At 35.4% G+C, this 22,421-nt stretch overlaps 1 protein-coding gene across 1 annotated transcript in view; it reads right to left on the reverse strand.

Annotated features, from left to right (window-relative positions):
* The window catches only part of LOC131070818 (glucose-1-phosphate adenylyltransferase large subunit 1), a 93,627-nt gene extending 79,020 nt beyond the window's left edge, over positions 1-14,607 (reverse strand). The window contains exons 1-6 of the mRNA XM_058006480.2: positions 14,039-14,607; positions 1,970-2,083; positions 1,194-1,367; positions 953-1,045; positions 733-816; positions 500-555 (exon numbers count right to left, since the gene is read on the reverse strand). Coding sequence (XP_057862463.2) covers positions 500-555; positions 733-816; positions 953-1,045; positions 1,194-1,367; positions 1,970-2,083; positions 14,039-14,221 — 704 coding nt within the window. The 5' untranslated portion in view covers positions 14,222-14,607. The remainder of the gene's footprint in view (positions 1-499; positions 556-732; positions 817-952; positions 1,046-1,193; positions 1,368-1,969; positions 2,084-14,038) is intronic.
* Positions 14,608-22,421: the final 7,814 nt, after the last annotated feature.

Raw genomic sequence — 22,421 nt, forward strand, 5'->3', positions numbered from 1 at the left:
GTATTTAAGCTGGTATAAAAATCTGGAATTTTCAGCTGTCTTCGCAATGCAATTTCAGTTTTGAGTTGAAAATTATTATTGCAACATCTCCTACTTTTTCTGCATTAAATTATTGTATAAACATTGCCAATATATCACAAACATTCATCAAAACAAACCAAAACACCAAAAGAAGGAACTACAATTGCAAGTACAGACATTGCAAGCCAAGTGTTTGACAATATTCCTTGGAGCTCAAATCAGCAAAACAGGGTCAGATTGTCAAGGGATACCACACTATGGCTATTAAAACATTATATTGTATTCAATGCATCTTTAATTCCTTAGTAAGTGTACTTTGCTTCTGTATATTTGACACATTCCCACAACTATAATTTTATTTATATATTATTCATCAACAACTGCTACACCACTCCAGAATATCTAGTCAGTGCCCAACGATCAAAAGAAAAATGGAAAAATGTTTTATTGCAATGATTGAGAGCTAGAGATGGTTTACTTGTCATCCATTGGTACACATGAAATAGTGATATCAGCATTCACATTGATGTGTTTCTGCAAATACAGTATTTTTCATTAACCAGCATGAACAGATGAAAATGCGAAGGAATATAAGCACCTAGAAACTATAGAGGGAAAAATGCATTCAGCGACACATGAAATATGCATAGAGATGATATGATGAATCAATAATAGATCCAGTGGAGAAATTGTGCTTCTACTAATAAGAACCTGTACAAAATCCATGTAGTCCATTCGATAGAGATGGTCGCCAGACAAAATAATAACATTCTCTATGTATTTGTTCCTGGGATCCTGTAACAAGCAAGTTGAATGTAATCATGAGAAGAGCAGGAGAACATTCAAATATTATTCCAGATCTCATATAAATGGCCAAAGCTCTCCTCCACAATCTCCCAATCAGACTCTCAGTTCTTTAGTCTAATCCTACCTCAAAAAGCCAAATAAATTGTCTCACAGCATCAGCAGTTCCCTGGAACCAATTCATACCCTCCTGGCCTGGAGTCTGAGTAGCTGCTAGGACCTGTTCTCATAATTATTTGTGATTGAATCAGGTAATGGCGTGAACCAAGTTCATTGTGCAAACCACTGATCCCTATATTACTTACTGTATGCTCAAATGAGAGAAACAATAAAAGATTTATCTAAGCTATGTAAGATAAAGCACAAACCTCAGCAAATCCATCACCAAAGTTCACACCATTTCCAAAACCATATGCCCTGGAAATATGGCGATTCAGTGACTGTGAATTAAATTGAGTTAAGATAAATATTTTGTTGATTCCACTGTTAATACAATTGCTCATTGGTATATCGACAAGCCTATATGCCCCTCCAATTGGTACCTGCAAGATCATAACAACAAAAGAGAAATAATAAGTGATTAACTATAATATGAAATCCCAGCATCAATACTAAGTGAACTCAACACTTAACAGAAGAATGCTCCAAATCACAGACAAAACAACTTGTTAAAAAATGATGAAGAAGCAAACTCAGAAACTGATAAAAAGGTTAAGTGTTGACTAAGGTTATCAAACTAAATCAATTCCAAGCACACCAGATCAACCAGTTAACATCCAACCAATGCAGTCTTCTCTATGCCAGTACTGTCAATCCACCATAATGTGATAAATAAAATCACTGGGTTCTCTTTCTTGTAGGCAAGAACAAATGTAGGTGAAATTGGGACCTAGTCTTCTTATTTTGCAATTTGTATATATAATATCCAGAATTTGTGAACAAGTATAAACTGGCACCTTATTAGCAATATAAACAATTGACAATTATATAAATTCTCGAATGATATCATGTATGAATGACAAGGATACTGGAGGACATGAAACAAGAGCAATACAACAAAAAAACTTTAGCATCTATAACAATTTTTTCATACATTTCAGCAATTTCTGTACAAAAGTATTTTGTATTGCATAGAAATACATACAGCAGGCTTTGCTCTTCTTCTTGTGAGAGGAAAGAGTCGTGTTCCAGCTCCACCACCTAGTATGATAGAGAGGACAGTTTTGGGATCTGCATCAAGTTTCTCCTCCATGTGCACCTGCAAATCTCAAACTCGTTATATGACTTAATGGATGTGGAAAATAAAAAAACTCACAAGGTTAAGATGGACTTGAAGTGGACTACATTCACACAATCTGTTGACATGATAGAAAAGGTAATTTGGAGTATATATCACTCAACACTAACCAATTTCAAGTAAGAACAAGAAAAAAAGCATAGCATTTGTGGAATGTTCAACTGGAAACCTATTGTTAATATTGCTAGATTATAGTGCAATCAAAGTGCTTCCTAATAAGTTTCTTGACAACAGTAAAGCAGTCCATCGATGTATTCTACACACCTTTGAATGCATCTTCTTTTTGGAAATTAATAATAATGATAATGCTTCTATCTCCATAGCACAGTAGGATAGACTCCATTTTAAATGATTTTGTTTTCAAGCATTCTGGTTTTTATTTTTTCTGTAAAAACATTATAATAATAGGTTTTAAAAGTACAGAAAGCAGCAAGATGAAATATTGTTAAGTCATTCTTAAGTGTTTAATCTTCCTTGGATCAGCATTCAGTCTTCTGAACAGTTAATTCGCAAAAAGGGTCAGAACTTCCTCCACATGATGTGGACTGGCATCACTTCTTAAATGTAGACTTGTAGCAACCTTTAGAAGAACAAAATCATCAATACACATAGCCAAAAGGTACTAAACATTGTAAAAACAGATACACATAGCCCTCCTATAGCATCAATACACAGGCCCTATACAAAAATACACAATCCCTGAAGCAAAAATATACAAATCTGCTATAGTTGAAAATACCTGCAAATGCACAATTCGTACAGAAAAAAATACAGTCCTTGTAGCAGAAATATGTAACTCCTGTAACAAGAAAATGTAGAGTCCCTGTAGTAGCATTAAACAGGTCCTGCAGCAAAAAATGAACTATACTCCTGTCGCCCTCTATAGCAGCCCATTTTTTAAGGAAAAAAAAGACTTGTAGCAACTAGATTTGAATTTAAAATAGTTCACTAATAATTTCTCAACACTACCATTGATGATTGAAACAAAGACAAACCTAAAACATTTTTGTAGCACTCTCCCAAGGAAGCAAGTTCAGAAGACAACTACAAATCAACAAACACACCAAAACTAAAGGAAAACTGAAAACAAAACCTACAAATGTTTGGTGATGCGGGATTGCTTGTGGACCCAAATGCTTTCAAATCAACCTTTGTGAAGTTAACTAAGTCTTCAATTTCACGTTCAAAATTCCATTGACAAGTGCACACTTCTGTGAAAGAAATCAGGTTTTCGATTTCAAGAATTAAATTGCACTATCAGGTGCACACCTACATAAAGAAGACAATAATTTACTTTTCAAAGACAAATTTCTATTATAAAGTGTGCACCTCTATAAGAAAGAGAGATTTCCTTTTTCGAGTTTAAAATTGCATTGACAGGTGTGTGCTTGACGAGCTGTCACACCTTTGTTTCATATCAGCAGTCTGCCATCAGACTTCAGCAACATCCAAAGAGCAGAAGATTCATACTCTTTGCAAAATTATCAGAGCACAAAAAAGGGCAGAATTAAAATGGTAGCAAGATCTTCATCACATACAGCAGTTGTATCTTAAGTGATCAACAACAACCAGCAACTTCAGTAGCACCTGTCAGCAGGACCATATTATGTTCTGTAATGTCCCCTTCTTGTACCTAGTCAGTTGTGCTTCCCATTAGCCTACTCCTCCCAATTACTCCAACAAAACCTTCAAAATATGAACAACACAATTAACACTCTTAGACCCAACCAAACTAATGGGAGGGATGCCACTTCTAACCATTTAGAAAATGACAATAGAGCTCCACTAGGGTCAAGGTATTAATGGGACAAAAGGAAATTATTGGAACCCAATCATTTTTGTTGAGCTTTATAGTTATTTCAGTAAGGAAAAAAGTGTACAATGCATTGTTGGGTCAAGGTTGGCTAGTAGCAGCCAAAGCTGACCCCAATTGGAAAAAGAATACAATCCCCATTGAAAACAAGGAACAGAAGTATGTAATTGATTTAAAGAACCAAGCCGTAAGTGAAGAAGCAGCTTTCTGTAATTCATCAAATTCAGATTCTAGAAAAGAATGGATAAAAAATCAGGTTTCAATGGAACCTGACAAAGGAATTTTGGAATTACAATCATGTTTAGAGTATGAAACAAATTCTCTCCATCGCCTATTTCATTGACAAATGGAGGATTATGAAGTATTTCCATTGACTTGTAATTTTCTCAAAGCTACGACACTCAGTGAAGAGTAACCAATGAAAAATGATTTTACAAAGTTGGACAATTTATTTTTGTGGGATGCAATCCATGGTTTGCAAAAGACAACAGTTGCAATAGAGGTATCCGACTTTGCAAAATGCAGTACAAACGATACATCTTGGAGTACTAAGAGAAAAGTACTTAACGTGGAGTGTATAAATATTGGTCAATTCAAATCAACTTCACATTAAATTTATAGAAAACGAAAAAGAAAATTAAAAAATAGAAAAGCAATGGAAAGTAAGAGGCAAAAATATTATTCCGCAATCAAAGTTGAAAATAATAAAAAACCCAATTACATAGCCCAACTATATTAAATGGTTGGATTACGTTGTATGGCCAAGCTACATAGCATAGCGGGTTCCTAAATGCCTTTACATAGTACAGCAGCTACAGTCATTCACACTCTGTGTGCATCGTTCAGCTACCATTTTCTCAAAATCATATGGTTGTCTCCTTTAGAATACATTGTATAGCTTGTTCGAGTCATATGGTAAAAGCATTCATTCATTGAGCACATCGTATGGAAAAAGTTCCACATTGTATGGCAATGCCATAAAGTACAACACCTCTTGGTGAAGGAAATAAATCATCACATACGACACAAAAGAAGTCAATTTCACATTGCATGGCAAGTCAAGCTCCTGTACATCATATGGCCCTTCACAATATGACTTATTGCAAAACACTCAATAGACATTGTAGAACTTCACTACACCATATTATCTTCTTTGACTTGCAAGGTATGGCTATCCTTTGATGGCACCATATGACACCCTCCATCAAGGTACATTGTATGGCATTCTCAACGCACATCATCATCAATTTGCTTGGTATGACATTCAACATCAGTTTCAACTCTCCATCATACAACCTGCTCGCTTCATTTTTTAGCACCATGCGGTCTCTTAGTAGCAGATCCTCCATCATATACCTAACAAAATCTTGCATCATACAACCCACGACATCATCTTGCACCATCAATCCTTGGGCAAAAATCACTTTGCATCCACATCGTATGGCCATCAACCATCATAGAACTTCCTTCCTTGATCAACATTATACGTTGGTTAAAGAGATTTCCTATCTTTGTCAACATTGTTTTCTGCATCTTAAAAAATCATGAAGATGATATGCACCATGAAATTCTGTGTGGTTTTAAAGGTTTTAATTTGGGCTTGGTGGCAGGGGCTCCACCCCTCAACCCCACTTTGCACCACAACAAAGTGTACGCCAAAGGCGTTGCCCTTGGACCCACAAGGGGCACTACCCCTTGACTCCACTAGGATCATTGACCCTAAGCCCCCACCACACTTATTTGATTTGCCAAATACAATCTAAGTCCAAATTCACATTGTAAGCTTCCAAGTTTGTTACAAATCCTTGCTTACAATATCATCATCGATTTGGAAAGTCTACCCTAATGTTACTCGATGTTTCCTTGTCCTCTGGAAGACGACTTTTTTTCTTTTAAGGGGATGATGTAGTCAATGTACAATGTCTATTATTATGTGTCAATTGTATTCCTTTTGGCAACCATCGAGTCTTGCAAATAGATTGTGTATCATCAAGGAAAGAAGTATGATCTAGTCGGACCGACTCTGTTCCTTGGCTAACCATCTCTAATCTTCTTCTGTAATAATTTAATGTGCAAATAAACATATATTTTACTCCTTTGTCTAGTATGCATTGTCATCTCAATTATTAATTCATGTATTTATTTTATCAGATAGAACAGTAAATAGAACACAATTGTTCATAGAAATCTATAAAAAGATATTGAAATGAGGGTTTAAAGCATGTATTGTTTTGGAGATTAGAGAATCAAAGAAATATTGTGCAGTTCAGTTGTTTAAACTTTATATAAAAGGAGATAAACAAAAGTACAAGGCAGAATTGAAGTCACTAACACTAATGTTGTAGCCAATGTACAATGTCTATTATTATGTGTCGGTTGTGTTCCTTTTGGCAACCATCGGATCTTTTAAATAGATTGTGTACCATCAAGGAAAGTAGTATGATCTCGTCAGATCAACTTTGATCCTTGGCTAACCATCTTTTGATCTTCTTCTGTAATAACTTCATGTGCGAATAAACATAGATTTTACTCCTATGTCTAGTATGCATTGTCATTCGTATTATTCATTCATGTATTTATTTTATCAGATAGAGCAGCAAATAGAACACAATTGTTCATAGAAATCTATAAAAGAATATTGAAATGAGGATTTAAAGCATAGCAGCATTAATCTTTTAGGGAAAAAATCAGCAAACCAAAAGTATAATATTTTTTGTAAAAATAGGGAAAAAATAAAGGAAAAATTTATAAAAAAACGTAGGAAATTGTAGAAAAACAATCAAGAACTACGTTTTATATATATTTAAGGGCATTTCAATAGCATAGAGATATTCAAAGCAAATAAAATAGAGAGTTCAACCCATGAATTCTAGAAAATAGATTTTTGTAGTTTATATTCATACCGCTAATTACAATGCACAAATCATACCACAGCAGAATAAATAATAACTAGATAGTTACAGTTGTCAAAATGTCAATTATAATATAGTTTGTGACTTTATAAAGTCAACCTATAAACTAAGTATAAAGTTTAGTAGTTTTTCTCTATGCATGCCTTTTATGTTACGGACATCTGCAGACTAGAATAGATGATTTTAAGAGATGGCATACTATCTAGTTTGAGGTTACATATATTGATTTAGAGATATGTCAATCAATTAATCAACAAAAGTATTATAAAATAGCTAACTTGCTAGTATGGGTACGAGATCCCACTAAGTAGGGGTTTGGGATTGGAGACCTTAATGGGTTTGAGTAGTAGTAAGGATAAGTTTCACAAGGTGTAGATGTGAGAAAAAACCCAACGATAGAAGAGGTGCAAGGAAACGTTTTGTTTCCCCATGGGTCGAAAGTGGGGGTTCGGGGGCTATGCCCCCAAAAAAGAAAATTAGAGAAAATGCGAAAAGAGCAAGTGAAGAGAGCAAAATGATCTTTGTATTAGGCGAAATGATGCTTTTAGAGGCGTTTTAGAGTTTTTGGATGCAAAAAAAAGTAAATCAAACTTAGACCACAAAAGGGAGATGGAAAGCAAAATAATATCTAATATTACAAACTTATGAGTTATGCTATGAATATTATCACGTACAAACATCAAAAAGAATCACATAAGTTGTCGATACCAATCTCCATTTTCAACTAAAAATGTTCATAATGTCTAGCCCATATTAGGCTTTAATATGAACAATTGGAATGTTATTGTGTTTTTTGGTGAGAAGAACATTTGGGTATATGTTTGCCAATTGAAAAATAACCATAGAAAAATAATAAGGCACAAAATAGAAAAACAAGGGGTCCTTCAACTAAATAACTAAATCATAGAAAAATGCAACAAAGAAATAGTATTGCGGAGATGAATACTTGGAATTTCTGCCTATCACGTCGCTAAAAACCCTCTAATTTCCATTGATTGAATACTCTTCCGCGACCAAGAACGCACTAAAGATGTCATGCGACACCTTTTATGAGACATTCGTAGGGTTTTTTCACTGTTTTGAGGTTTTGCACCGATTTTAGGTTTGTTGATATTTCATGACTTTTGCAGCTGACTATACCCATAGTTTAATTGTGATTTGAATGCAAAAAATTGTGAAATTGTTGACCAATTTTCCCATGATTTTTTGGGGAAAAAATCATGCCCTTACCCAGCTCACGATTAATCACGATCAGTCGCAATTTTTTGGTGACTATTGCTTCTTTGGTATTAATTATAAACTATAGGGGTCGCTCCTTCCTCGTCAAAGTGCCATCTATAATAGTGCATAATAGTATTAATTTTAAATCTAGTGTACAATATTAATTATATACTTGTTCACAACAAAATCCATGGGGCGGAGTGTCCAAAGAGCTTAAGTCATATCGAAGCCGCAATTTAAAGCAGATTTGCCAGCTGCTTTGACACTATCTCATATGCCCTACACGATTTAGGATGATTGAGGCCCTTTCAAATTCAATTGATGACCGCCATTGCTCCTCCACTCCTTTATTTAGGGATTTTCAAAGCTCGGAAAGAAAACTAAAGTACAAAATAACCAACTGTTTCAATGTTGATTCCACATTGACTCTGAATCCGTCTTGGATTGGCCCTATTTTCGAGCAATTCAATAATTTGATGAATTTTTCTAGGGTTTTGCAAGCTTTTACAATGATTTTTTTCACTCTTTTTGCCATTTTTTAGGGGTTTTAAAATGATTTTAATGCAATTTAAATGCAAAAAATCGTTGAAAATTGGGTCAACAATTTTTTCGTGAATTGGGATTTTTTCGAGGAATAGATCGGCTAGCTCCAAGATTCAAGATTAATCGAGTATAACCGCGATTTTTTGCAGACTATTACTTCTTTGATTTAAAGCATGTATATTTTTGGAGATTAGAGAATCAAAGAAATATTGTGGAGTTCAATTGTTTAAAGGAGATATACAAAAGTACAAGGCAAAATTGAAGTCCCACTTATTGTAATTATCTTCCCACGATAATTAAGAAGGTAGCAAGGTCATTACCACTAACATAAGACTAGTTTTTCCTCCACATTGGGGGTTTCCAAGATAAAATCTTCCAAGTTTGATTTTTGTTTTATTCACAATATTATCTTTGCTTAAGTAGACAATATTTGCATTAGCAAGTGGCAAGTAATTAAAAACAATTTGTTGACTCTTGAACTCTATTGAAAAATTTACAAATTAGTGAAATGTGCTTGAAACTCCTAAATCACTAAATCCAATCAACTACAAGATGATAAATGTTTCATATAAATGAATACAAATGAGCTCATGGAAAACTAAATTTCAGCTCCACATCCACAAACTGCCTGCATCTCCATATAAAAACTGTTCTCCAACTAACAGCTCCAAGTTTTGAACAAAAATGAATCAAATCCCAAAAGTGTCAACCCATGAACATTTTATCCCCCCTTTTTCATATAATAAACACTTCAAATCAATGTATTCCATTCAACAATCATGTGAAAGAGGAAGAGGACTCTCTATATCCATTAACCTATCCATGAGACATATTCGCAAAAAATGCCACTTCCAACAGACCAACATTTACAAAACTTTCAAGGCAATTGCAAAATTGCCTTCTACATGAATGTAATGTCCCCTTTTTCGGATGATATGGTTTATGATTGGATTAGCCTATTATTGGGCCTCTTAGGCTAAGATTGCTGATTAGAGGGTTCCAATTGGCAGTGCAGGAGGCTTATTCCCATTCCAAAGATCAGAAGTGTTCAAGAATGCTCTTCATTTGGTTCAAATTGGACTTTGTTTGGGCTCAGTTTCATATACTTACTATTTATAGTAAGTCAGGAGGCAATCGAGAGGGACCCTTTCTATTTTAAGTAAGTGGGTTGGACAGAGGACAAAATGGTCAACTCCTCGGTGCAGACAAAATGAAGAAATATTGATAAATCATGGAGTTATGCTTATTTGATTATTAATAAAGTGATAACTTTATTAATAAATTTTATTATGAGGCCATTTAATGTTATATTATAAGTTATTATTATTTCATAAAGAAAGGGTCATACTCATCATTAAAATGGGGCCATGTTTTAATTAATTATTGAGCGCCTAGCCAAGGAAGAAATTAAATGACAAAGTGCAAATATAAATTATATTATTAATGATTTATTAGAAGATTCTAGATGGCTGACTTCATAAGGAGGAATTAAAAGTAAAGGAGGATTTATCCCACATTGAACGTGGAGATTGATTTGGAGTTTTAGGAGTCTTTATAAACAAACCTTGTCTTCCTTCAAGAGCATGTTATGAGATTATTTCATTGAAGCCATTTCTTCTTGTTGTTGAAAGTCAGTGATTGGTTAGTTTCTAAGGACGAAAATCCTAGGAAGCTGAAGGTTGGATGCAAACCCAGACCTTCTAAGTAGAGTGGATTTATATCAAAGTCCACCATTGGGCTTAATCAATGAAGTTTCTGAAGTTTACCATCAGGGGTTTCAAAAGCGATTTTTGGATTGTTGGAGGCACAATCTTTGGAAGCCGTTATTTGAAGGTCTATTCTATCTGCTGCAAACATTTCAGTCAATTCACTACTTCCAGGTCTGAAGTATAATCGCTGCCATTAATGTTGCATTGCTATATTCGTTTGATATCAATGTTCTTGAATGTCAAATCATTGTAATCAGATTATTGAGCATTGTAATCAGTTGTATGCAAATCAGAATTTCAGTACTAAATATCAAGTTGAAGTTAAAAGGTTGCATGGCATGTGTTTGACAAAATGCCTAACAGCTGTGGCTTCATATTTGCATAAGTTTCAGTCTTTATAGAGTTGGGGAGTTCGCATATAAATTGTTTGATATCATGTCATATGGCTGTAGCTGTACATGCATTTCATTTTCAGTCACCTGGAGTCTTGAAGATTCCATGCTAAATGTTTGTAAAAATACCTCTTAGCTGTAGATGTTCATTCATATAGCTGCATATCATTTCCAGTCATCATATAATTTGAGAAAGTCAGAGAATTACCTTGCATTACATCCTAATTCATTTGCAGTCATTCGGCAAACTTAGTAAGTAATTTTATGCATCTTATCATCACTCTTAAAGGAGGAAACCAAACAAGAAAAACATTTACCAGCTGGAAAGAGATTGTTTGCCAACTGTTTGACAAAATTCCTAAGTGTTTAAAACTGAAAATTTAAGTCAGAACCAGCAGGGGTTCTTACAATGAACCAATTGCTGCAGAAATTGTCAGTGTGATTGCAAAAACACTCCCTGCCGCAAAACAAACAATTTCATCGCCAACTGTAAAATACACTATTTCTTCATTTGCTTCCCTATTGTTTCACTTTCCTAAGATGCTCTCAATCACCCTAAGGCTATCTTCATCACTAAATCCAATTGTTGGCTTTGAATCTGTCTTTTCAAAGAATTTTGAGCTTTCAACAACTTTTGATGAAAATCGACTACTTCGGTCGCTCAAAGCAACTTTCTCAATCCAATTTGCAAATCACTTGCTAATATAGTTGTCCACGCCTACACAGCCAAATTACATGCAGTTCGAACACAAACAAGTCTTGTAACCTACATTCTCCAACATATCATAATATAGCTATTTTTCATTCCATCAATTTTGAGGACACATAACAATGAGAGTTGGCTTTAACATTGAATTGCAACATACATACTATGCTACACAGAAATGGGGAGAGGATGAGCATTAGAGCAGACAGAAATATATCAGATAAAAATATATCTTTGCAGCAGATATAAATATATCATTACAGCAGATTATTGCAACAGACTTGAATATATTATCGGGTAGATTTGAAAGGTAGAATGTGCAGATTTGAGGGAGACCTAAATTGAATCAGGAAGGATCAATGAAATGGAAAGAAGCATCAATCTGAAGTCAGATATTAATCCAGATCAGAAACACACATCCAGCAATCAGTTGAAGGAAACATTGATCCAGATCAGAAAGACCATATTAAGCAGCAAGTACGAACTAAGATCAGGCCTATAACAGATCAGATCCAGATTTATTATACCAAGCAGATAATAGCATTAATAATTATCTTTGTGGTATGCCTAAGTATATGTTTAGCCTATGCATTATAAGTTAGCATTTATGATATAATCTCTTATATATATATATATATATATATATATATATATATATATATATATGTTGAATGTAAAATACATTTGAATGAACATAAATCTGTTTGTAAAAAGCAATCATATAGGGAAGGAAAGGAGGTGTAAGGAAGAGGAGCAGTTGTCAGACCCTGAGTGGATATCTAATGTGCCCGCCACTGGGGCCAAGAGGGTGAATGTCCACTCTTGGGCTTAGATGAGTGGATTACAAGGCCCGCTATTGAATTTCCTCTCCCAACCCTACAATGATCGACTATTGACTTAAAGGGATGAGGCATGAATAGGGAAAGTAGATACAAGCGCCCCACTAGGTAGACCACACCAAGTGGATGTCCAATGTGCCTGCCACTGAGGCCAAGAGGGTAAGTGTCCACTCTTGGGCTTATTAGTGCAGGGATGGCTTCGAGCAGACCTCTCATGCTTCCTCCTCCAAACCCTATTGTGATTGAATACTAGGCAGTAATATAGATATGATCTATTTTATTGATTTGAGATAATTGCATGTTCTCATTTAACCCTAATGACTGAAAAGTGCATATGTATAGATTGTGGTTGCAGGATTTAAATCAGGTTTTATCTTGTTAAAAGGGCAGTTTACTTGGTAAAGATATATCTATAACCATGTCCCATCTCTTGCTTTTATTGAAATTGTGATTCTTGTGCAAATACTAGGGTAAATCCAGAAGGGGGCATTTCAGTATTTGTTGAAGTCTCGATAGACTTGCGGTGCCATCTAAAGGACGGCTAAGGCTAGCTTCACAAAATTAATAATAAGTCTTTATAAAAAAGGATAAATCTAGTCACATGAACTTAGCCAGAAAATGTAGGGTCGATGAAATCAATGGACTCATTGTCAACAAGGTAGTTGTGGCCAAGAGTGTAAGTTCTTGCAGACATGAGAAACAATCCAGAGAAGGCTAGTCACTATTCAGACTGGCGTAGATAGTGGAATGGGCATGAGTGTGACAGAGGCAGCTTCTTGACTCTTATCCTATCTCTTAAAGTTGGTTTGTGTTTGTCTGGTGTTTATGTTATTTATCTTTTGGATGATTTCTTGGCGATTGAGGCTGGGCTGATCTTATGGAGCCTAATATTGTGTAATGCATGGCTGCAATTGTTCCTGAAATAAGAACGTCTCTATCTGCAAATTATCAACCTATTCAGTTTTTTATGGTTCCGTGATTATGATTTGATCCTGCTAAGGGAAGAGGCCATCTCCTTGGTCCTGCATATGAAAATGGGAAGAAAGCATTTTTGTAATGAGTACTCAAGGGCCCAAAAGTACAAGCCTCACGGCAACGCTTTTAAGCACCCTGCACCTCATAGTGCTCTGAAAAAGTCGAAACAGTTGTCAACAAATTGACTGAGAAAAACCACCAATCAAAATATACTCTGAAAAAAATTATGGCTTGAAGTAAACAGCAGGCACATTGTACTTTACGTGGGATCCTTCCCCAGCCTAAACAGCCGTAATGTGCCAACCGTTTAAGCGCTAACGAATTTTAAGCTCTCCCGTATTTAGTCCATTCCATATGCACAACCAATCTAAAAACTACTCATTACATCACTAGACCTAGCACCCAGGGTCCAATCTCCACCGTTAACACTATTTACTACTAGGGTTTTGCAGTCTTATTGTATTTTTCAGAACGTGGACTTAAGTTGTTTTATACAATTTATTGCTAAGATCAATGTGAACCTCTTGTCTTCTTCGTGGGAAAAGTTGTTAATCAAAGAGCTTACAATTAGAATGAGATTGTGTATACGACTGTAAGATCCTTTCTCCTTCAATCGTCCATCCACCCACTTTGAAGATGAGGAAATCATAAGAATTTTATTCAAACTCTAAAAAGTATATGGGAATCAACTTTGAAAGAGAACTGGATCTGCATAAATGGATCACATTAAGGATGTTTTTGATGGTACTGTATTTTCGAATAGACTATATAAAATACTTAAATAGACTGCAAGGGGTTAACCAAACCTCATTGGGAACGTGACCAACTACGGAGTTTGTCACCCTGATGATTCCTCTTTTACGATATGGGCGGGAATGTAGCACCACAGAGCCATGATGGAAAGCTTTTCTGGACTGAACCGTACGGGATTCGAACCCCGGGCAAGGAACACCTGGTACTGCCCCGGACACTCCAATCGCTCTTACCATTTCACACAATTTCCAAGAACTGCTTTGATTAAGGATTTGATAGGAATGCAGTAGAATCGATCACAACTCAAATGCATAAGCTGTCGACCCGCGTGAAAAAATGTAGAGATGTTGAGCTACCGATTGAATGAGGGCTTTACAACTGCCCTTCCCTATTCGTCATTTGGCGCCTCGTTCAGATCGGTATATTTTATAGAATTCAGAATGGACTAAAACAGAATAAAATGTTTTTAACGTCCACATGCCAACATTTTAAATTGGTTTCAGAACGTTCGCCTTCTATAGGCGAAAAGTGCGTCCCTGTCCTTTTCCGCACCTGTACTTTGGAATTCAGGTTGCCTTTTCACTACTTTTTTGAGATTTACTTTGGACAATTGCAGCCATGCATTAGATTTGCCTTGTCATAGAATACCTTTAGCATATTCTTATAGATTAGCATATTTTTGTTATTTTTCTTTAATTATTTATGCAATGCTTCCAAGGATACGACAGTTATGATGACTAGCAGGGAAGTGCCTGCAAGAGGGGCTGATAGGTCTGATTGTAAATGACTTATAAAATTACAAGAAGGTTTTTTGTGCGAGCATCATAATGAGAGAATGTAATAAATTTGAAATTGGTTTTTTTTTTTACTATATAGTATATAGTATTGGCACTGTACAAAATCCAACCAATGGTTATAGTTGTTCCCAAAAGAAAAAGTTGTCCACCCACCATCCTCCATGCTATTGAATGTAGCATGATGTATAAAAAGAAATTGCCATGCCAACCAGTAGTATTTGTTGGACCCAAAAAAAATTTGTTATCCACCCTCCATCCCCCATGCTGGTAACAGTAGCATGTTATACAACCTTTTGTTGATATGCATTTGATGTATATGATCTAAGACCCGTGAGAGATAAATTGTATTAGTACTTCACTTTGAAGGAAATCAAGAAACGAGCACTAATAAAACACAAAGGCATTTACCTTGCAGATCAAAAGGCTACAAGTCAAGAAAGTGGCACATCACAAAAATTCCTAGCAATATGTAAAAAACCTGCAAATTAACAGCTATAAGTAAAATGATGTACAGAAAAAAAGAGCCATGACGAGTATTTTTTACAACAAAATGAAAGTGTTATAAAGAGTACTTATTCTAAATGGTTTGTATTGTAGACTGTATTAATCCCAACCAATAGTATTTGTTGGACCCAGAAAAATTTTGTTATCCACCCTCCATCCCCCATGCTGGGAACAGTAGCATGTTATACAACCTTTTGTTGATATGCATTTGATGTATATGATCTAAGACCCGTGAGAGATAAATTATATTAGTACTTCACTTTGAAGGAAATCAAGAAACGAGCACTAATAAAACACAAAGGCATTTACCTTGCAGAGCAAAAGGCTACAAGTCAAGAAAGTGGCACATCACAGAAATTCCTAGCAATATGTAAAAAACCTGCAAATTAACGGTTATAAGTAAAATGATGTACAGAAAGAAAGAGCCATGAAGAGTATTTTTTACAACATAATGAAAGTCCTATAAAGAGTGTTTATTTTAAATGGTTTGTATTGTAGACTGTATCAATCCCAACCAATACTATTTGTTGGACCCAGAAAAGTTTTGTTATCCACCTTCTATCCCCTATGTTGGTGAATATGCATTTGATGTATGTCATCTTAAACATGTGAGAAATTAATTTTATTAGAACCTCACTTTCGAGGAAGTCAAAAAACAAACACTAATAAAACACAAAGTAATTTAGCTTGCAAATTAAAAGGGTTCACGATGAGAAAGTGGCAAACCATAGAAAATCCTAGCAATATGCAACAACCTTACAAATTAACGGCATTAAGTAACAGTGACAATGAAAGGCCTTGAAAGGAATAAGGACTCACGAACTGCAATCTAATCCTATTAAAACAGAAAGCAGTTTAGTTTGCAAATAATTAAAAAAACATATGCATTTACCTTGCAGAGTACCAAAGATGATGGCAATGAAAAGCAATTACGGTTAGACGATAAGTATATGTCTGGTTTTGAAATGGCAAACACTTGTAACTTGTAAACAAAGTTAAATGATGTTCAACATTGTAATGTGGTTGTTATTTTGTCATTGAATTTGTATTTATAAACATATTTATACAGGATACATACCTTCAAAGAAATGACATTAGAGTGTTGGATGTTGATCATTAGTGAAAGTTTAAATGTAAAAGCAGTGGCAACCTAGAAATGTTAATGCATCATAATGAAATAATGTAATTAAAGTCAAATTGAGTAATTTTATTGATATATAGTATATAGTATTGGCACTGTACAAAACCAATCAATGTTTATAGTTGTTCCCAAAATAAGAAGTTGATTACAAAGAGAACTTATTCTAAATGGATTGTATTGTAGACATGTATATCCATTTGGTGTATATCATCTTAAACCTGTGAGAAATAAATTATATTAGGAAATTGTAATTGTATGAAGATTTTCTTGTGAGTAATAAAGTATGTTATGAAATTGCGAATGTATGTAACAGTTGTAAAATATAAATAATATTAATTGGAGGTATTTATATTTTTTATTGGTGTTGTATTTGGTTAATGTGCTTGTTTTGTTTTGTAGGTTGCTTCGTTGCCTGCCATTTGATACATGTGATAAATAACATTATATTAGAAAAGTTAAAGTGTTTTAAATTCAAAAGTTTGTTTTTGGTAGTGGTTCTGCAATTTGCAATGTATAGAGAGAGTAGAAACAAAAGTTGGTATCATTAATTGTAAAAGTTACAGTTATTTGCATACCCTTGTAGGTTTTGTTTGTTGAATTGGTTTCTTATTTGATTCCCAGCAAGTACAAGAAGACTTGCAAGTACAAAAAGAGAAAACAAGTTTGGTAACTATAAGAAGAAGCATATTTGCAAGGAACTCAAATAGTTGAGAAAACAATGTATGGCATATGTGTACTTGTTGTATCAGAGTTTTCACATCCAACAGCCTCGTTCAATTTTAATTGAATCTAATATTGGTTACATTTCATGTTGATCATGCAAAGTGTGAATATTGTAATGTCTTGAAATAATTGATAGAAAATATATAGTATGTAAAATTGCAATGAACTTGTATTTGCAGTACCTATTTATGTTTGTGTTGCAAGTAATTTTCTTTCGTGATCTAGGAAAGGTTCAACAAACGAGCTTCTTCTTTTTTCCTTAGTATGGTTGATGCAGCACCTTTCAACCTTGAGTACCTTTCGTAAGTGAAAGTCGGGTGAATCCACAGGTGGTTAATTGATTTCACTCTAGAAAGCACTGTAAATGTAAGGCCTTGTTTCTCTGTTTTGCCAATGTCAACTGTTGCAAAGTCAAGTGTCAGACCTTGTGATTTGTGAATAGTAATACCCCATGCCATTGTTAATGAAATTTGTGTGTGGTTTCCCCTAGTAATTGGCGTTATGGGAACATGTTTTGGATTTGTTGGATCCCATGATGGGCTAGTATAATGTTGGAAGAGGACCACCACATATTTTGGCAGATTGGGTGGCTTAGAACCTGCATCGTAGACAATCATTTTGATTTGACCCAAACCACCATTGACAAGGCCGACTTCTATCCATAAATTTTCAATAAGCACTACTTCATGGTCTATAGAAAGAAGGATTTCAAATGATAGTTGTTCTTCTTAGTGTGTTTGTCTGTCTTTCTGATGTGTAATGATTGTTGTTGCACGTGCAATGGGTGAGTGCAATTGTTTCAACATTTTATTGTTGTGTGTGTTTGAAGCTGCATTTGTTGCAAACAAATGCTTCTGTTGGTTGAAGTGGTTGTTCTGATCAAGTGTCAAAGCATGGGTTGACTGCATCTGTAGGCTTTCCCATTTTGTTTGCAATGGTGTTGTGTTGCGTATATTAAGAAACATTTCACGGATTTGCATCCAAGAGGGCCTTGTACCTTGTTGTCGAAACGAAACATCGAAGGTGACAACATTATTGAAGGTGTGCCATAGAGCCAGTGTTGTTGAGTGGGATGCATATAATGGTTTATCCATAACTGGGGGAAGTTGTGCAAGATCACCAACCAAGATGATTGAGAGTGTTGCAAATGATTCATGTTGTTTGGTGGGGAAAACTTCTCCCAATCTCTTATCAGTCTTCATCAGTAATTGAGGACCAACAAAGCTCATTTCATCTATCAAAATGTAGCATAAATGTTTGCATTGCTCTTGAAACATTAATAGTGAATGGTCTGTTAAGGGTTTGTATTCTTGAATAGGTATACAGAGGGCAGCATGGATTGTGGTAGCTTGGATATTATATGTGGATATACCTGTTGGTGCTAGTACAAGTAATGGGTATTATGCAGGATCTAAATGGGAATTTAACAGTCTACATATACAGTAATTAAGAAATGACTTTCCAGTACCTGAATAATTAATTGTAATGGTGAGGAATTCAAATTTTGTGCAGCGTGGATATTTATAATATCAAGTGCAATATTTTGGTTTGCTACAAGCTCAAAGTTAGCAGGTGCATTTGAATGTATGTTGGCTAGGGTGTGGGTTGATTGGCTTTTCTCTGTTGAAATAAATTGAGATGCTTTTATATGCAGCATTTCATTAGGTATGGAAGCACTCCAATTAAATTGAAGATCAAAGTCACATTTGCCAAGCATTTGAAGAGTAGCAACGTCAAAGTTGTTTGATGCTCCCATTTGTGAAAAGAACTCCCATTCGTAGAGGTCTTGATTAGTAGATTATGGAATATCTTGTGACTGCAGGTCTTCGCTATTCTCTGTGGTCATGTGTTCTTCAATGCCATTTACATGCTAGCAGATGTAATGTGTACTCTGAATATGTTTCCAATTTATTCTAATTTCATCAATTAAGGTACCTATGTGTAGAGGGAAGCTGCAGAATGATTTGTACAAAAGTAATTCACTCCAATAGAAAATTTCAAAAGTGTTGTCATCTTTCGAAGGTAAAGATTGTTGAAATGTGGCGACTGATCAGCAAAGTATTGTACACTCAGCATGTATCCTCGTCGGGGTTTGGGGCTAAGTCGGGCCTTGGGCAGGGGTTCGGGGGCGGCAGCCCCCTAGAAAAGTGAGGGTTCGAGGGCGGGAGCCCTCGAGAAATTTTTTTGGGGGGTATTTTTTGATGAAAACTGACATTGTAATAAAACCTTAAAAAGGCCAACTTTGTTTTTGCCCTAAAAACGCATGTTATAAATGGCTGGGATGCTTAAAGCATTGTAAGGTTGATGTACTTTTTTTTGCTAGATAATAAGAAAGATTGGACGACTGCGTATGGTGGACGTAACCCATTCTGGGTGAACCACGTTAAATCTTTATGTTATCTGTGTCATGTTTTATTTCTTTATCTTTTGTATTTAAATCTGCATATAATTGTTAGTTCATATTTGCTTCGGATCTGCTTGAAACCCTAACAATTGGTATCAGAGTGAGGCTTTCTGTAAATTGGAAGGACTCTCAGATTTGAGTGGGAGCAATGGAGGATTCCAAATTCAAGGTTGAAAAGTTTAACAACCAGAACTATCGGTTATGGAAAATGCAGATGGAGGATTACTTGTATCAAAAGGATTTGTGGCGGCCATTGGAGGGAAAGACAAAGAAAGCGACCACAATGTCAGATGAAGAGTGAGACATTTTAGATAGAAAGGCACTGAGATCCATTCGATTGTGCCTTGCACCGTCTGTAGCATTCAATATAACAGAAGCAAAAATGACTATAGATTTGATGGCGACATTGGCAAAGTTGTATGAGAAACCCTCGACTTCGAATAAGGTATTTCTTATGAAGCATTTGTTTAATTTGAAAATGAGTGAGGGAGGATCTGTAGCAGAGCACTTAAATGAATTTAATACAATTACTTGTCGACTGTCTTCGGTAAAAATTACCTTTGCAAAAGAGGTTAGGGCTCTCTTGATTTTATGTTCTTTGCCAGAAAGCTGGAATAGCTTGGTTATGGCTGTAAGTAACTCTGTCTCTGGTAAAAATACTTTGGTATTTGATGATATTGTTGGTGTTATCCTAAGCGAGGAAATGCGAAGGAAAAGCACAAGTGGGACTCCAACATCATCAAGCAGTGTTTTGAATGTGGAGAACAAAGGAAGATCAAAGGAAAGAGGAAAAGGCCATGGGAATGAGAAGTTGCAAGGGAAGTCAAAGAAAGGACGCTCTCAATCTAGAGGAAAGAAAGATTGTTGGTACTGCGGAAAGCCCGGTCATCTAAAGAAAGATTGTTGGTCTGAGAAAAACAAAGAAGGAGACAAAAATGAAAATGACAGTAAGGAAGCTAATATTGCAAGTAATACTTTACAAGATGCTTTAATCTTATGTTTGGATAATGTTAATGATTCCTGGGTAATAGATTATGGGGCTTCATTTCATGCTACACCCCATAGAAAATATTTTCTAGATTATATTCAAGGTGATTTTGGACAGATATATTTGGGTGATGATGAGCCCTGTCAAATTGTTGAAAAATGAAAGATAAAGATCAAGTTGCAAAATGGAAATGACTGGTTTCTTCCGGAGGTAAGACATGTTCCTAATTTAAGAAGAAATTTAATTTCTGCTGAGCAATTAGGTAGTGAAGGTTGCATAGTTACCCTCTCAGACAGTATGTGGAAGGTCAGTAAAGGATCATTAGTAATAGCTAAAGGTGTGAAGGTAGGCACATTATATCTATGTACAGGTAACACTTACTCTACCCTAACTGCTACAGATAAAGTTACTGCAGGGACAACAACAATAAATGTTGTAAGAACATATTCGATAATATGACATCATAGGCTTGGGCACATGAGTGAGAAAGGGATGAAAACCCTTCACTCCAAAAATCTATTGCCAGGACTAAAGAAGATTGATTTAGAGTTCTGTGAAAACTATGTTTATGGTAAATAGAAAAGAGTCAGATTTCTCAAGGTTGGGAAAGAGAAGAAGAGTGAGAAGTTAGAGCTTATACATTTAGATGTATGGGGACCGGCTCAGGTATCATCTCTTGGTGGCTCTTGTTATTATGTTATTTTTATTGATGACTCAACCAGAAAAACATGGGTATATTTCCTAAAACAAAAATCAGATGTTTTTGAAACTTTTAAGAAATGGAAAGCTTTGGTTGAGAATGAGACAGGGAAAAAGTTGAAGTGTCTCAGATCGGATAATGGAGGTGAGTATTGCAGCAAAGCATTTGAAGATTACTGCTCCTTAAATGGGATTCAAAAGCAGAAGACAGTTCCAAGAACTCCACAAGAAAATGGTGTGTCAGAGAGAATGAATAGGACTATCATGGAACGCTCAAGGAGCATGAGATTGCATGCTGGATTGCTCTTACATTTTTGGGTAGATGTTGTACATACTGTTGTCTATTTGATAAATAAAGGACCTTCAACCCCTTTGGATGGTGGTATTCCAAAGGAGGCATGGACTGGTAAAAAGGTAAATTATTCTTTTCTGAAAACCTTTGGTTGTGAAGCTTTTGTCCATGTTGATAAAGAAAACAAAACCAAGCTTGATACTAAATCTCAAAAATGTACCTTCATTGGGTATGGGATAGATGAATATGGCTATCGGTTATGGGATTTTGAAAATAAGAAAATAATTAGAAGTAGAGATGTTATATTCAATGAGAAGGTCATGTATAAAGAACAGATGCAGGAAAAGATGCATGAACATGACAAACAAGAATATGTGGTGTTGGATGAGATTCCTGAAAATGAAATGCCATAGGTACCTGATGCTCAGCAACAACAAATTGTCCCACAAACTCCTACAAGTGTTAGATGTTCTATGAGGTCAAGTAGACCCCCTGAAAGATTTTCTCCTTCTTTGTATTCTATTTTATTAACGGATTCTGGTGAACTAGAAGAATATGAAGAAGCAATGCTGGTAGATGCCAAACAACAGTGGGAGCTAGGCATGAAAGAGGAGATGGACTCCTTGATGAAAAATGAGACTTGGGACCTAGTCCCTTTACCTGCAGAAAAAAGTGTGTTGCCTAACAAATAGGTTTATAGGCTGAGGAGGAGGAAGGAGGTCAGAAAAGATATAAGGCTAGACTTGTGGTAAAAGGTTTTGCACAGAAAAAGGGTATAGATTATGATGAAATATTTTCTCCAGTTGTAAAAATGACTTCAATTAGAACTGTACTTAGTCTCGTGGCTGCAGATGATTTACATCTTGAACAATTAGATGCCAAAACAGC

This window comes from Cryptomeria japonica, chromosome 9 (assembly GCF_030272615.1).
Source record: "Cryptomeria japonica chromosome 9, Sugi_1.0, whole genome shotgun sequence".
Taxonomy (NCBI): domain Eukaryota; kingdom Viridiplantae; phylum Streptophyta; class Pinopsida; order Cupressales; family Cupressaceae; genus Cryptomeria; species Cryptomeria japonica.